The sequence below is a fragment of the Saccopteryx leptura genome, chromosome 6 (assembly GCF_036850995.1).
Source record: "Saccopteryx leptura isolate mSacLep1 chromosome 6, mSacLep1_pri_phased_curated, whole genome shotgun sequence".
In the NCBI taxonomy this organism is placed as follows: domain Eukaryota; kingdom Metazoa; phylum Chordata; class Mammalia; order Chiroptera; family Emballonuridae; genus Saccopteryx; species Saccopteryx leptura.
The window spans coordinates 36,651,789-36,667,800 of NC_089508.1; the positions used below are offsets into that span (position 1 = coordinate 36,651,789).

Below are 16,012 nucleotides of genomic sequence, written 5' to 3' on the forward strand. Positions count from 1 at the left end.
TACATATTTAAAAGCATTAACTATCCCACAATTCTACCACACAGATGCTGAGGTTGTCTGGGGGAAGGGAGTTGGAAGGTGGAATGATAGACAACGTTAATTTGTTACCCAGAGCCCCATGGGTTGATGTACCAGCCAAAGTAAACACAGCCAGAGTTACGACAGTGTGTTTTATATCTGATCCAGAGAACTATTACTCTTGGTTTTGGCCTCTGACATTATGAATGTCCCTGACCTACTGACTTTCTCTTCAACAGATACTATATCCAAATCCAGGAAGCAGACAAAACAGACTTGTTATGGCTTCACTGTGCAGTGCAAAACCATGAGAGAGGTGAAGGCATGCCCTTTACCTTAGATATGTGTTGGCTAAATGGAGCGTGCTGACCCACTGGTTCTCGATATCAGTAACCGTCTCTGCGACCAATGAAGCCTTGCTGTTCGCAGCCTGACTCTTCATTGCCTGTATTTTAGCGTCCCCTTCAGGCTTTAATAAAATGATTTCCTGAATTAAATAAAAAAGATTTAATAACCCCATGCATATTACTTAAGGAGAGTACATATGATATCTTTTCTGCGTATAAAGTTTTTATTGAGGTCCTAACTGTAGGTTTTTAGACTTCAAAATTGCCCTTTCATTTGTATATATTCCCAAAAGACAAAGCTATCTCATTTGCATTATACTGGACTGGATCGCCATAAACATTTGCCAGGTTAATCTGAATGCATTCCTCATTTCCTCTTGATTATCAACTGCCTTCAAATAAAGTATATGCCAGGCCCTGTCTGGTTGGCTCAGTGGATAGAATGTTGGCCCATGCGGACGCCCTGGGTTTGATCCCCGGTCAGGACACATATGAGAAGTGACCATCTCTCTTCCCCTCCTGCAGCCAGTGGCTCAGTTGATTCAATCATCGACCCCAGGCAGGGGTTGCTGGGTGGATCCGTCAGGCTGCATGTGGAAGTCTGTCCATCTCCCTTCCTCTCACTTAAAAAAAAAGTATATGTCAAAAAATAAAATAAAACCTGGCAAACCCACCTTCCGATCTATTCCATTATTTGTAGATGGAGAGTTAGGGTAACAACCTTAACAAGACATTTTTATACACCCAAGATGAGATTTATGGCTTCCCACAAAAAAAATGCAGGCCCCTCCTGGAAACTCTTATCTCTGCATCATGGCATAATTAATTCCCAATCTTTGTTCTTCTCTTTCCCTCCTGTGCTGGGAACTATTAATTTCTTTCCTTCTCTGAAATTACTGCAGATTACTGCAGGCTTTCTCTGGAAAGCCTTTCAGACATAATCCTGGAAGATTCTGATTACATCATTCAAGTCTCACCAACCTTTATAGCTCACTATTCTTAATCATTTCTTCTTCTAACAATGCTTCGATTACCATGATTTCAACTCTCCCAAGTTTCTTTTAAGCACATGTGCTTCTGCCTCCTGCATTATAAACTAGCACTATTGATTGAACCCCCTTTAGATTAAAAGTGAGCTGAAGAGGCCCTGGCCGGTTGGCTCAGTGGTAGAGCGTCGGCCTGGTGTGCAAGAGTCCCAGGTTCGATTCCCGGCCAGGGCACACAGGAGAAGCGCCCATCTGCTTCTCCACCCTTCCCCCTCTCCTTCCTCTATGTCTCTCTTTTCCCCTCCCGCAGCCAAGGCTCCACTGGAGCAAAGTTGGCCCGGGCGCTGGGGACGGCTCTGTGGCCTCTGCCTCAGGCGCTAAAATGGCTCTGGTCGCAACAGAGCAATGCCCCAGATGGGCAGAGCATCCCCCCCTGGTGGGCATGCCAGGTGGATCCCGGTCGGGCGCATGCGGGAGTCTGTCTGACTGCCTCCCCGTTTCCAACTTCAAAAAAATACGAAAAAAAAAAAGTGAGCTGAAGGGAGATTGAGATTTCCTTGCCCTCCACAACCCACTCAGTATCTAATAACCTTTATGACTCGTATGTATCCACTCTGACAAAGAGCTCCTCTCCAGCCCCAGCCTGGGCATTGCTGATGTAGCTGCTGTACTGACGTATCTTTTTTTTTTTTAATTTTTCCAAAGCTAGAAGTGAGGAGGCAGACAGACGCCTGCATGCACCTGACCAGGATCCACCTGGCATGCCCACCAGGGGGCGATGCTCTGCCTCTCTAGGGCATTGCTCCTTTGCAGCCAGAGCCATTCTAGCATCTGAGGCAGAGGCCATGGAGCGTTCCTCAGCGCCCGGGCCATCTTTGCTCCAATGGAGCCTTGGCTGCAGGAGCGGAAGAGAGAGACAGAGAGGAAGGAGAGGGAGAAGGGTGGAGAAGCAGGTGGGCACTTCTCCTGTGTGCCCTAACTGGGAATCAAACCTGGGACTTCCACACGCCAGGCTGATGCTCTACAGCTGAGCCAACCGGTCAGGGCCGACATGTCTTTTCACAGCCCAGCAAACTGCTATCTGCCACAGCTCCAACTTACTGCCTTTATTTCAATGCCTCTGAACTCGGTGAAGATGGACAATAACTGGACATTGCCCTCGCAAAAACAGGCTTTACTTTCTCTCTTTCATCTACATTAAAATCATTTCAGATGCTTTACAGCACTTCTCCTTTATAAGGTCAATCTTCTGAATGTCTTTGACTACGCTACAGTGATTCTATTTTCCATTACGAAACAGATCTTTGTCATTTTCCTCTAAATCGTTTCAAAATTAGAGTTCACTCTGACCTCTGAAATTTAGTTTCCCCAGTTATACCTTTATTTTTTGGATTGATTCTTCAAGTGGCATTTGGCCTTCAGATGAATTTAAAACCATCAGGGACTCTCTAATCCCTGTTATCCAATGAATTACATCTTGGGCAAGTTCATTAAAGCTCTGGTCCTTGGCAGGAGGCAACTTATCCTCTTCCTCAATTTCACATATCTGTCTCAAAAATGCCTGGTATCTATCAGTCAAATGTGTGGATTCCATTATTATTTCTTCTTCTTCAGTAAGCCCACATTCCTTCAGAGAGTTGTTCAACTGGGCCATAGATTCAAACTGTTCTCTGTAAATCCAAATATCACTGGAAGTTTATAGGAGCCACAACACCACGTGAGAAACCACATTCCCAGGAAATATATTTTATACAAGATCAGCTATACCTCTTTCTAGCTAGAGCTGGGCAAAATAACTCAGTTTTCTCTCCTGCTTCTTCCATTTCTTTCCATTTCTCTTCTTGATTAGCCAACCACTTACTCAGGTTTCTGTGGTCATCTTGGAGTCTAAAAGAACATTACATATGTTAGAATATAAAATAAGCAAAAAGTGTTTATCTGAAGAGCAGGTTGACACAAATCTTGTGAACCAACCAGGCTTTTACTACATGTTTTTTGTTAGTCTTTGGAGAGAATTTAATTTGTAATATTAAAACCTGAATAAGAATAGGAAACAGAAAACATATTCGGACTCTCCCTTGAACTTTTGCCAGATTAAATAATTTGAAGGATTTTCTAAACTTCTATCTTCCTTGAGCCAAACTCAGATTTGAAGGTTGTGTGTACTGTGTATCCCAATACTAGCTATATCAAGGCAGAGTACAGATAAAGATATCATTAGAAAACATGTTATGTAGACGTCATCTTTATTTCCTACCTCAGCAGCTGCTGCAAGCAGTCATCAAGCTCCTTTGCTCGCACCCGGCATATGGACTCCATTTTTTCTAATTCAATTTCTTGACTTACAATCCAACTGGTAAGCTCCTTAACATGCGCTTTGGGCAGATGCTTCTTCACATGATTCAGTACAGTTCCCACCTGCTCTATTTGACTGCCTCTTCCTTCAAGAGTCAAGAAATCCTTCAAAAAGACAAAATGTCAACTATGTCCAACTGGCAAGTCTAATGTGGTCTCTGCCATGCCCAGAACACTTTCCAAGCCAGTGCCTTGACTTGCCACCTGCGAAGCATCCTATACAAAGGAAGGCCTATGGAGATACGACTAACCTGAATGGCAAATGATCAAAAAACAATTTACATCAGTTCTACAATGTGCGTTTACATCCGGCTTTCTGGAAATGGGGTCAAGCAAAATAATGCACTGCCATCATGAAGGTCAACAGAAGTTAAGACCAGAAAAGCTGTAATTTTCTTTCCTGGTTGTACTTAACTACTCCTAAATACTTGTTCCTCTCTGGTAACCAATATGTAAAACTAAACAGGCCCTTTTCTATTTAACTTCTACCAAATCAGGATTATATTTCCATGTTTGTTGTCAAGTTTGAGCATCAACTGCAGAGATCCATGCAATGGGTGAAATTAAAGGCAAAAAAGAAAAAAGTCAGAACTTAAAACTAAAAACTGGAAGGCAGTTCTATCAATGAAAAATGGTGTCATCAAAGCAACAAATCAGAGAACATAAAATGCCATCGATGAGCCTGAGAGTATGACTTATTATCAAAACTGAAGTCCTAGATAAACTACCCTAAAGTGACTGAGAGCTAAGGGTACGGTCTGTACTTTCAGTGGGCCGACATCAGGCCTCCCTCTACCACGCTCAGACCAGCAATGTATTCAAGTTCAAGTGCAATTTTTTTTTTTTTTGTTACAGAGAGAGAGAGAGAGACAGAGAGAGAGAGAGAGAGAGAGAGATAGGGACAGACAGGCAGGAAGGGAAAGATAAGCATAAATTTATTTTTTTTTCATTTTTCTGAAGCTGGAAACAGGGAGAGACAGTCAGACAGACTACCGCATGCACCCGACCGGGATCCAGCCGGCACGCCCACCATGGGGTGACGCTCTGCCCACCAGGGGGCGATGCTCTGCCCATCCTGGGCGTCGCCATGTTGCAACCAGAGCCACTCTAGCGCCTGAGGCAGAGGCCACAGAGCCATCCCCAGTGCCTGGGCCATCTTTGCTCCAATGGAGCCTTGGCTGCGGGAGGGGAAGAGAGAGACAGAGAGGAAAGTGCGGCGGAGGGGTGGAGAAGCAAATGGGCGCTTCTCCTGTGTGCCCTGGCCGGGAATCGAACCCGGGTCCTCCGCACACTAGGCCGACGCTCTACCGCTGAGCCAACCGGCCAGGGCCAGAAGCATAAATTTTTCATTGCAGCACCTTAATTGTTCATTGATCACTTTCTCATATATGCCTTGACCGGCGGACTACAGCAGAGCCAGTCACCCCTTGCTCATGCCAGTGACCTTGGGCCCAAGCTGGTGAGCCTTGCTCAAACCAGATGAGCTCACACTCAAGCTGGCGACCTCGGGGTTTTGAACCTGGATCCTCCATGTCCCAGTCTGATGCTCTATCCACTGTGCCACAGCCTGGTCAGACTCAACTGAAATTTTTAAAAGAAATATGCATGGAAAGATTTTTAAAAAATCAAGAGACCTCTTTCAGGAAAGTAAAGGGATTTCAAAGTCCAAATTAGATAAATATTTTTACTTTCAATCAAATATGATTTTAAGACAACTGAATTCAGCAGCAAACACTTAGATTAATAGCATCTCAGGTGTGAAAACAAAACTGTTTAAATGACTTGCACCATTACTCAGTTAAAAACAGTTGTACAATACTTGGGAAAACCAGGTTATTTGAAAATATTACCTCTATGTAGGTAAATTAATAGGTCAAGGTGATTATCCTACCTACTTACATATAGTTTTATGCATCTAGTATTTTAGTTTTGATTAATTTTTTTTAATTTATTCATTTTAGAGAGGAGAGGGAGAGACAGAGAGAGAGAGAGAGAGAGACAGAGAGAGAGAAGGGGGGAGGAGCTAGAAGCATCAACTCCCATATGTGCCTTGACCAGGCAAGCCTAGGGTTTCGAACCGGCGACCTCAGCATTTCCAGGTCGACGCTTTATCCACTGCACCACCACAGGTCAGGCCAATTTTGATGAATTTTGATTGAAATTTATATGACTTACAGAAAGTTTCTGTAGCTTTTGTTCCACACTTGTTTTTGTTTCTGATGATTCAAAACACTCTTCAAGGTTTACTTTAATGTTGCTGAACCAGTCATTAAAGTTCTTGCACTGATCTGCAGGGGGGAAAACAGGGTGTATTCATTCAAGGAAGACTTCACATCTCCAGTTAAAGTGAGAGATTTTGAAACTTGCTTCCCAAGACATGGATACAAATCATTGTATAAAGTACTAATAAGAAACCCAATTTTGAGGGCTCATAAGAGTCTAGAAAGTAATCACGGGATATTCGAAACTCCAAACCTTACCAAGCATACAGGACATCCAGAGACACTTGCAGGGGCAGCCTGCTCACAGTCGTGTCCGCAGACTCACTCACCACAGTGAGCAGCTCAACCACGAGGACAGTGGTGACTTTTTTTAGTGAAATCAAGATTTGGCATTTGAAAGAAATAGATGGTATTTATGGCAGGCATAGATTAGTGAGTGCTTCCCTCCAAAAGATTTATCTGAATAAATCCTTAATCAGTCCTCTTCTTTAAGTATACTCTGTGCGACCACCTCTAAGTGAAGCTCAGATTAGCCTTTATGTTCACAGTACTTGTTCGTACGCCAAGATCCTCAGAAACACAGAAGAAACATTGCACTCACCATTCAGTAACTTAGAAAAGTGATCTTGCAAAACACTTTTTTTGGTGTTAAATAAGTCACTGACACTTTCATATTGCTTCTTTAATTCAGAGAGTTCAGGAGTCAGACAACCTATTTGATTCTCAAGTAATGTCATACTGTGCTTTTGCTGTAGAATTTGTTGTTGTATCTCCTAAATGTAAACAAATAAACAAACCATTAAGTCTTATTAATGGGTTCGATTTGAACAGTGCATTTTAGACCTCCACTGTTTTTGTTAAAATACAGATGATTTTCTAGTGGGTGGATGGGCTTTCTCTTAGCCAGTAAATGTATAAATGCAATGCAATTCAATATCAAATAATTACTGTCTACAGAGCAAGTCAAAGGTGAAAATGCTAAATATACACAAACTGTTTTTCTGAGATTCTCCCCAAGGCTTTCATTTTTCTTAACTTCAAGAGGTCAAGACCGGAGGAAATAAGTGTAAAAAGAAATCTGAACCACGGAGGAGAAGCGGTGGGGACGCACCTCCAGTTTCGTAAAGATCTCCATGCTGTCGGAAGGAGACAGGGCGTTCAGGAGGGACTCGGTCATCCCAATCCGGGTCTTGGCTTGGTCAAGGTCCTCCCTTAGCTCCGCGGTGCTGCCGCTAAGTGCAGAGCAGCTGGACTCTCCTGTTAAAAGCGTTTTTACACGTTCTAGCTTATTCAAAATAGAGGACTCCATGACCTGGAACCATGAAACACATGAAGTATGGTTACAGATTTTATTAAACTAGATTTTAAGACAAACCACATTGGCTAAAAGAATGAGTAGAGATCACTTCGTTTCAATGTGAAAATAAATTCCTCTCTACATATAATTCTTCATTGTTCTGTATCACTGATACGACAATTTGAGTATTGCCTTTAGAGAAAAAGAGTAATATGAACAATTGACAATGAATTGCTGACTTTTTATGAGACTAATCTGAATCCTTTCTCCAACACCAGTTTATCTAGCGTACCAGTGAAGGTGTTATTTCATTGCACTCATTTGAAAACATGCAGAAAAAATTATATAGCCAGCATTTGTTAAGGGTTATGTACACACCATGGTAAGCACTTAATGTACAAAAATACAGGCTTAAGAAGGTTGCACAGGATCAGACGGCTAAGAAGCATTAGTACTAGGACCTCACCCAGAAAGTCTGTCTCATATTCAGTCATATGAATATTTCTGTTCAGCCACTGTGCACTTCGCTCTACATAAAATGGTAACAAATCTCTTCCCACAATAGAAATTCACACTTGAGGCAACTTTCCTCCTATTTCTCCATCTAGCAATTAATAAACCTAAAGTCACTGGAGCGATCTTTTCCTTCCTGTACCCATGACAGCTCAGGGCGAAACCCTTATTACTTGACAGGGATGCACAGTGGTATCTCTCCCTACACACAAGAGGCCTGTGGAATGAGCAGAAAAAAATGCAAAAAACAGTATCACCCATTCAAAGAGTGGGACAAAGATAACAAAGCATGCAGACTATTCAAAATTTGGTTAGACTTAATGTTGGAATTGAACAAAGATGACTTTCACAATGATCCCAAGTTTATTTTAGGTTTAAGATCCAAATTCTGGTTTACGAACATTACTTTAGAGTACTTTCATTGCAACTTTTAAATGAAAATTCTCTTACCTGCAATTCAAGAGGTATTTCGCTAGTTTGAAGCAGAAGCTGTATTTCAGCCACTCTTTCAGAAAATTCTGAAGGTTTTTGTTCATGGATCTGTAACTCTGCCTAGAACACATAATTTTAATAAAAAATATTTTTATTGTATAACCTTTTTTCTGGTACCCACGGTTGCTATTGTTAATACACAGAAAATGAGAGAGCTTTGAATTGTCCCTAATCACTTGTTTTTTGACAGAGTCCTGGGAGTTACAAACCCAAGCGCCTTCATGGGCAAGGCAAACGTAACAAGAGAGCGAGGGGTCCTGGCTGTAAGACAATGGAGGGGAACTGGACTGTGCCACACCAGCATGCAGGGCCTACGTGACGTCCCTACATGTCCTGGATCTGGACATACAAATTGTGTCACCACATGCACACACACGTGCATGCGGCACACACATATACATACACACACACATCACTAGTGGAGATATGGCCTACACGCTGGCAGTTTGTAACTCTCATACTTAGAAGAAAAATCAGTTTTACTTCACGACTACTATCATATGCACAGGAAACTCATAATCTCCACACATTTTGAAAATCTTTTCCAAATGCATAAAAATGAATATCTGAATTTAAAAGTGAATAAAAAAATGAGATTTGAAATATTAGACCTGGCACACTGCGCAGTCATCATGCACACATCCGTATATTTAATTGCTAACATTTCACTGTTTTGACCTACCAAGAGAGTGATTTTATATGGTCCAAACTAGTATGTAAACAAACAAAACAATTTGAAAAAAAATTCTTTCTGGAGTCAAAAAATATAACTTTAATTCTTTCCAAATGGCAAAATCTAAGATTACTATTTAGAAAAACTACCCTTTTTGAAGCACTAGGAAGATGGTGATCTCAGCCTTGTATTTTTTATATATATATTTTTGAGGGACTGCTTAATTCAAATTATGAAGGTCACCCATAATCATAATCTACATCAGGGGTTAGCAATATGGGCTGGCAGTCTGTGTTTATATATAAAGTTTTAATGATACCCAGCAACTTTCAAGCACTGTGTATTATCTATGACTGAGCTTTCATGCTACAACAGTGGGGTTGAACATTTCTGACATTGATCACATGGTCTACAAGCCTAAAATATTTACTATTTGGTCCTAGGAGCATATACTAACCACCCGAGAACAATTATGCATTTTGATGGAGCTTCTGCTACATCTTAAGCTGTTATACATCATAAACACTTCTGGCACATTGGTGAATCCTATGGATCAGTTATATAACAATATTTTTGAAATAAAACATAAAATAAATGATGTAGGACTATAAAGAAAAAATATTACATTGGATTACAGTTATCAACAATATTAAAAACAACATATTTATACTGCAGTAACATAATACGTTCCTCTATTAATATCTTAAATAACAACATCTAGCACTAGACCTACTAAATACCATATTTTCAAAGTAGTGATAAGGGTAATCATTGCAACAACCAGATAATGAACAATGTCACATGTAAGTTCATCCTACTATTTTTATTGACTATATTTATCATTGGAACAAATATTACATTTAGCTAGACATTCATAAAAATAAAGATGCGATTCTCCCATGTAAGGTCATTTCTTCCATGAATCCCTAGGGTATCTGCAAAACCCAGATTAATTATATTTGCTAACATCTTCCCAGATATCATAAAGGAAACAAGACGGTTCAGGTCTCACTCAAGGAATAATGAATGAATGAAATTTAAAAAATTTCTTTGTGATTTCTCTACCCCGCTTCAAGAAGGCAAACTCATTATTAAAATGTCAACTGTGTTAAAAAAAAGGGCATATATTTTATCTGTTAAATTACCTTCAGCTTTTCTCTTTCCTCTTCAGTGAGTTGTTGTAATTCCATTTTTTGAAGAACCTTTTCAGTCCACTCATCAGTTACATCTTTTAAGTTAAAAAGTTTGTCCCATAAAGCTAGAGCTCGACCAAGATTTTCATAGTAGTCTTCTGTCTTCTCATTTATCTACCATAATTAACGCATTATGAAATAACACAGTAGTAAAAAGTATAAAAACCATTGTCTCAGTCAAACACTATTTTTAAATAAAATTTTAGTTTACCTTTAATGGATATTTTGCTTTATTAATCAACAAAAAATTTGTTTTGATATATCATGTAGTTCTTTCATACACACAAAAATAATCTTAGCTGATGTGCTGCAAGTTATGCAACGAAAGCAATAACCTTTCTAATTTTTAAACCATAATAAATAAAAGGTGCTTTTAAAACCCCAGATGAAAATATAACACAAATTCTTAGTTTGTAATTAAAAAATAACATTAGTTCTCAACTAAAAATGTACTAAATAAATGTACAGTGTGTCCGTAAAGTCATGGTGCATTTTTGGTCACAGGAAAGCAACAAAAGAAGAAGGAAATGTGAAATCTGCACCAAATAAAAGGAAAACCCTCCCAGTTTCTGTAGGATGATGTGGCAGCATGTGTGCAAGCGCAGATGATGACGTAACATCCTGTGTACAGCGAAGCAGCCCATGGCCATGCCAGTCGAGATATGGATGGTACAGAGCAAAGTTTAGTGTGTTCTGTGGCTCGCTAAATTTGAATCCGTGACCAAAGTGCAACGTGAATATCGGGGCATTTATAACAAAGCGCCACCACGTAGGAATAACATTACTCGGTGGGATAAGCAGTTGAAGGAAACGGGCAGTTTGGTGGAGAAACCCCGTTCTGGTAGGCCATCAGTCAGTGACGAGTCTGTAGAGGCTATACGGGATAGCTACCTTAGGAGCCCTAAAAAATCTGTGCATGAGCCCACATCGAACTGCACTGAATAGGTATGAAACTGGGAGAGTTTTCCTTTTATTTGGTGCAGATTTCACATTTCTATCGTCTTTTGTTGCTTTCCTGTGACCAGTCAAAAGTGCACCATGACTTTACGGACACACTGTATAGTTAAACATCAATGTCTTGCATGGATAAGGAACACATTAACTAGTTTATTTTACATCTAGAAAATTATAGACCCATTTATTGCCTAAAACTCTGGTTGTGAAGGTAATTCCTAAGTCATGAACTTCATAATATTTAAAGGTTTTTATCATGAGCAGTTTTGAGTTTTGTAATTAGATTAAAAAATAATAAAAGATACCACAGAAAAGAACAATTTAATCATTATAGAATAGAATTTCTAGTCAATTTAATAATCACTTACATCAAGCCATCTGTCCACAATAACATTAGCTTCTTTTTCAAAGGGAGGCTCTTCAAAGGTTCTCATTTTATTTAGATGAAATTGTAAGTTTTTGCAGATCTGGTTAATCTTGTCTACAACTTCTAAATGTTCACTAAATTCTTCTTTGACAATTTCAATCTGTAGAAAGTGTATAAAACATGTTTTGATCTACTGACATAGACAAACTGATAAGAAACCTGATTCTACTGCTGGCTTTTGTTGTCCCACTTTCTCAGTTTAAATAGTTTATAATTCTAACCATCTGGTTTAACAATAATTCTACATCCAACTTTCTTCCCACTCTGCATGATGAAATATGATCTAAAATCATGTTTTTGTCCATGGAAATAACACTCTATCAAAAAAAGCATACCCATTCAATGTTATTTAAAAAATGACAGTCCCTAGACTCCTCCAATAGAGAATCATCTTTATAAGAAAAAATTCATCTAAATAAAACATACAAAACTCTAAAACATCTTAAAATGCCTTCCAGTTTAACCTTTCATGATTCTAACACCATTATTTCTAACATGGAAGCTGAAACACTATTTTATGAAAAGACCAATGAAGACTGTAAAATGAAATTTGAATGTTGACCAATGTAATCTTAATGTTTCTCTGAATTTACTAATCTTACACAAACATTTATTATTATTATTTCTTGTATTTTTCTGAAGTAAGAAGTGGGGAGGCAGAGTGACAGACTCCCACATGCGCCTGACCCGGATTCACCCGGCATGCCTACTAGGGAGCATGCCTACTAGGGAGCGATGCTCTGCCCATCTGGGGCGTTGATCCATTGCAACTGGAGCCATTCTAGTACCTGAGGCAGATGCTATGGAGCCATCCTCAGCACCTAGGCCAACTTTGCTCCAATGGAGCCTCGGCTGCGGGAGGGGAAGAGAGAGACAGAGAGGAAGGAGAGGGGAAGGGGTGGAGAAGCAGATGGGTGCTTCTCCTGTGTGCTCTGACCGGGAATTGAACCCAGGACTTCCACACGTCGAGCCCACACTCTACCACTGAGCCAACTGGTCAGGGCCAACATTTTTAATGACTACATAAAATCTGGAAATAAATTTCCCATGAACAAAAATCTAAAAATTATGCACCCTAGAAGGACTTCCATTTCTGGGAATATGGAGTACACAGGCTTTTCCCTATACTTCCCACTAAGTACAATTAAAAACCCTGCACATCATATACAAAACTAATTTAAAAGACTGAAAAGTGGAGAGTTTAAGAAGGAAGGACGGCTGCAGGTATCAGCTCCTAAGGACAACCTGGTGGTAAGCTTCCTGCCTTTTCATTTTCCCTCCAAAAGCCCAGACTGTGTGCCGAAGAAGCCAGCATTTGGTAATACGACAGACAAAAAAGCCCCAAGAAAAGCCTACTCTCTTCAGCCAAAGTAACAAGAGTAGGACAACCGAGCCAGACAGAAAATTATAGAAGAGAGTCGCTCAATAAAGACAAATAATATAAAAAAACCTGTGGCCCAACCCCCACCATATCAGCAAAGGTCAAGTGTACAACCTAGACATCCATATCACCAGGCTGAAGCGGAAGCCCCACCCTCACCCAACCAGGGGATGCCAGAGAAGGCCAAGCAGAGAGCCAGGACGGTCATTCCTGCTGGGCAGTAACAAGGCACTTGCCCCTATGATGCCAGTAGAGGCCACATACGGAGCTGGAAGGAAGAGCCAGGGGATACCAGTGGAGGCCTAATGGGGAGTCAGAACTTTACCCCAAACAAAAATAAAAAGGAGACATGTATATCCGGTGTCAAGAGATTATCCTGTTTGCAGATGACATGATTATCTATCTAGGAGATCCCAAGAGATATCTACAAAAATACTCCTAGAGCTGATAAATAGGTTCAGAAAGATTGCAGAATACAAGATAAACATATAAAAATCAACTGTACTTCCATATACTACCAATGAACTTATGAACACTGAAGTTTAAAATATACCATTACAATTACTCAAAAAAGTAAATACTTAGGTATAAATTTAACGAAACATGCATAGGACTTAAATTCTTGAAACTACAAAATGCTAATGAAAGAAATCAAAGACCTAGGTACAAGCAGAGAAATACCAAGTTCACGAAGTAGAAGACTCAATATAGTAAAGATGTAGTTCTCTCCCTCCAAAAAACTGATATACAAATTTAATGTAATTATCAAATCCCAGGATTACTATATTGTAGATATAGATAAGGTTATTACAAAATTTATACAGAGTGGCAAAAAAAACAAAACACTAGAATAGCTAAAACATTTGAAAAAAAATAACAAAATGGGAAAAAATCGGTCAATGATTTAAAAATCTATCATATATAGAAATAAAGATGATATGGTGTTGGTAGAGGGATAGACAAATAGATCAATGGAGAAGACTAGGGAACCCACAAATGGATTCACACAAATATGCCCAACTGATTTTCACAAAGGTACAGAAGAATTCAACAGAGGAAATAGAGCCTTCTCATCATATGGTGCTAGAGCAACTGGAAATCTATAGACAAAAACAAGAACCTTAACCTAAGAACTCTAAATGGATGATGGTCTTAAATGGCAACCATAACACTGTATTAAACTTATTTGAGAAAACAGGAGAATATCTTCAGGATTTTGTCAAAGAATTCTTAGACTTTGACACCAAAAGTACAACCCAAGAAAGAAAAAGTTGGTAAACTGTACTTTAGCCAAAATTAAAAACTTTTTGCTCTGTCTGCAAAAGACCTTGTTAAGAGAAGGAAAAGACAAGCTAGAGTTGGGGAGAAAATATCCGCAGACCTTATCTATAATATGTAAAGAACTCTCAAAACTCAACAGTCAAAATATCAATCACTCTAATTAGAAAATGGGCAAGAGATATGAAAAGATATTTCATCAAAGTAAACATACAAATGGCAAGCAAGCACAAGATGATCAATATCATTAGCAATTGGAGAAATGCAAATTGAAGCCATGATGTGATACCACTACATTCCTACCAGAATGACTAAAATAAAAAAGACAATATCTAATATTGGAAAGGATGTAGAGAAACTCAATCACTCAGACATTGCTAGTGGGAATGTAAAATGGTCTAGTCACTGCAGAAAACCGTTTGGCATTTGCATTTTCTTTAAAAACTAAATACACAATTAACATACAACCCAGTAACTGTACTCCAGGGTATTTATCCCTAAGATATAAAAATTTATGTTCACACAAAACCCCCTACATGAATGTTTATAGCAACTTTATACATAATAGCCCCAAACTAGAAACAACCCAAATGTCCTTCAGTGGGTGAGTAGAGTTAAATAAACGGTGGCATATGCATACCATGGAATATTGCTCAGCAAGAAAAAGGAACAAATTATCAACACATACAGGAACCTGAATGGATCTCCAGAGAATTACGGTATGCTGTATGAAAATAACCGATCCCCAAAAGTGACAATCCGTATGATTTCATTTGTATTAGAATTTTGAAATGACAAAATTAAAAGAGCTTACCCTTAAGGGAACCTACGAGTAAAGAAAACACAGGCTCATTTCTTATAACTGCATGTGACTCTACAATTCCCTCAAAATAAAACATTTAATTTTAAAAAAAATTTAAATTTTGATGACAAAAAAGTTACTCAGAGGTTTCTATCTCCTGACTTGATGACTAATACATTGGCAAGGCTGAAAGGAAACCCAGGTGTTTTTCCTACTAGTCTAGGACTCTCTGCATTGAGAAATAATAAATGTTTGTTCAATTAAATGAAAAATATATATATATATATAAATATGTATCCATCCTAATTTTTAATACATTCTGAGAACTTTGTTGTTAAACTGACACAAGCAGGTTAGGAGAAGAGAGGAGAGGGCACCTTGGCTTTGACAGGAATTGCGGGGGTTGTCCTACAATGAATGGAAGAGGGAAAATAAAGGAATCTAGGTTCCCTCTGACACTTCCCAAACTCTAACAGTCCCCTGACAGTTGAGCCTTCTAGTCTTACTTTTGCACTCTGTCCTTCATTAAACAGAGTAGAAATTTGGCACCATATCCTAGATAAACATCCAGGTTTCTATGGTTTTGAAGGACAAAAGTTCTCAGTGATATCACATTTCAGCCACTGGTGCAAAGCATCATGACAACACATGCTACAGAAACTGATTGTTTCTGAAGACAGTACCTAGGTCATCACAAAATTAACTGAAAGTTGTATTACAATCAGGAGTACTAAAATTTGCTTTTATCCAGTCAGGTAAAAAAAAAATGTCTGAGAAAAATAATTAACCACCAGTGTACTAGTACTTCTATATCTCCCATACACAATAATGTTATTTCAGCAAATACGTAAGTACCCATGTCAGGCACTGTGCTAGATATAAGATTCTCCACATTTAGAAAGGAAAAAAAAACAAGCTTGAACTTTTATATCTTTCCTAAAGGTAATTACAATTATTTTAATAATTTTAAAAATACATTTTTGTGAGCAAACCACTACAGTTGAGAAAGGGGTACAGAGAAAGCAAGGCTAACCAATTTTTACTTCTGCCACACCCATGCTTCAAATATCTTTC

The 16,012-nt window shown here is 39.1% G+C and overlaps 1 protein-coding gene across 4 annotated transcripts in view; it reads right to left on the reverse strand.

The window, feature by feature from the left end:
- The window catches only part of SYNE2 (spectrin repeat containing nuclear envelope protein 2), a 350,331-nt gene that overhangs the window by 169,722 nt on the left and 164,597 nt on the right, over positions 1-16,012 (reverse strand). For all 4 annotated transcript variants that reach the window (XM_066342067.1, XM_066342066.1, XM_066342065.1 and 1 more), the window contains exons 33-42: positions 11,419-11,577; positions 10,049-10,210; positions 8,189-8,290; positions 7,040-7,240; positions 6,530-6,701; positions 5,882-5,994; positions 3,609-3,811; positions 3,119-3,238; positions 2,730-3,021; positions 354-505 (exon numbers count right to left, since the gene is read on the reverse strand). In XM_066342067.1, coding sequence (XP_066198164.1) covers positions 354-505; positions 2,730-3,021; positions 3,119-3,238; positions 3,609-3,811; positions 5,882-5,994; positions 6,530-6,701; positions 7,040-7,240; positions 8,189-8,290; positions 10,049-10,210; positions 11,419-11,577 — 1,676 coding nt within the window. The remainder of the gene's footprint in view (positions 1-353; positions 506-2,729; positions 3,022-3,118; positions 3,239-3,608; positions 3,812-5,881; positions 5,995-6,529; positions 6,702-7,039; positions 7,241-8,188; positions 8,291-10,048; positions 10,211-11,418; positions 11,578-16,012) is intronic.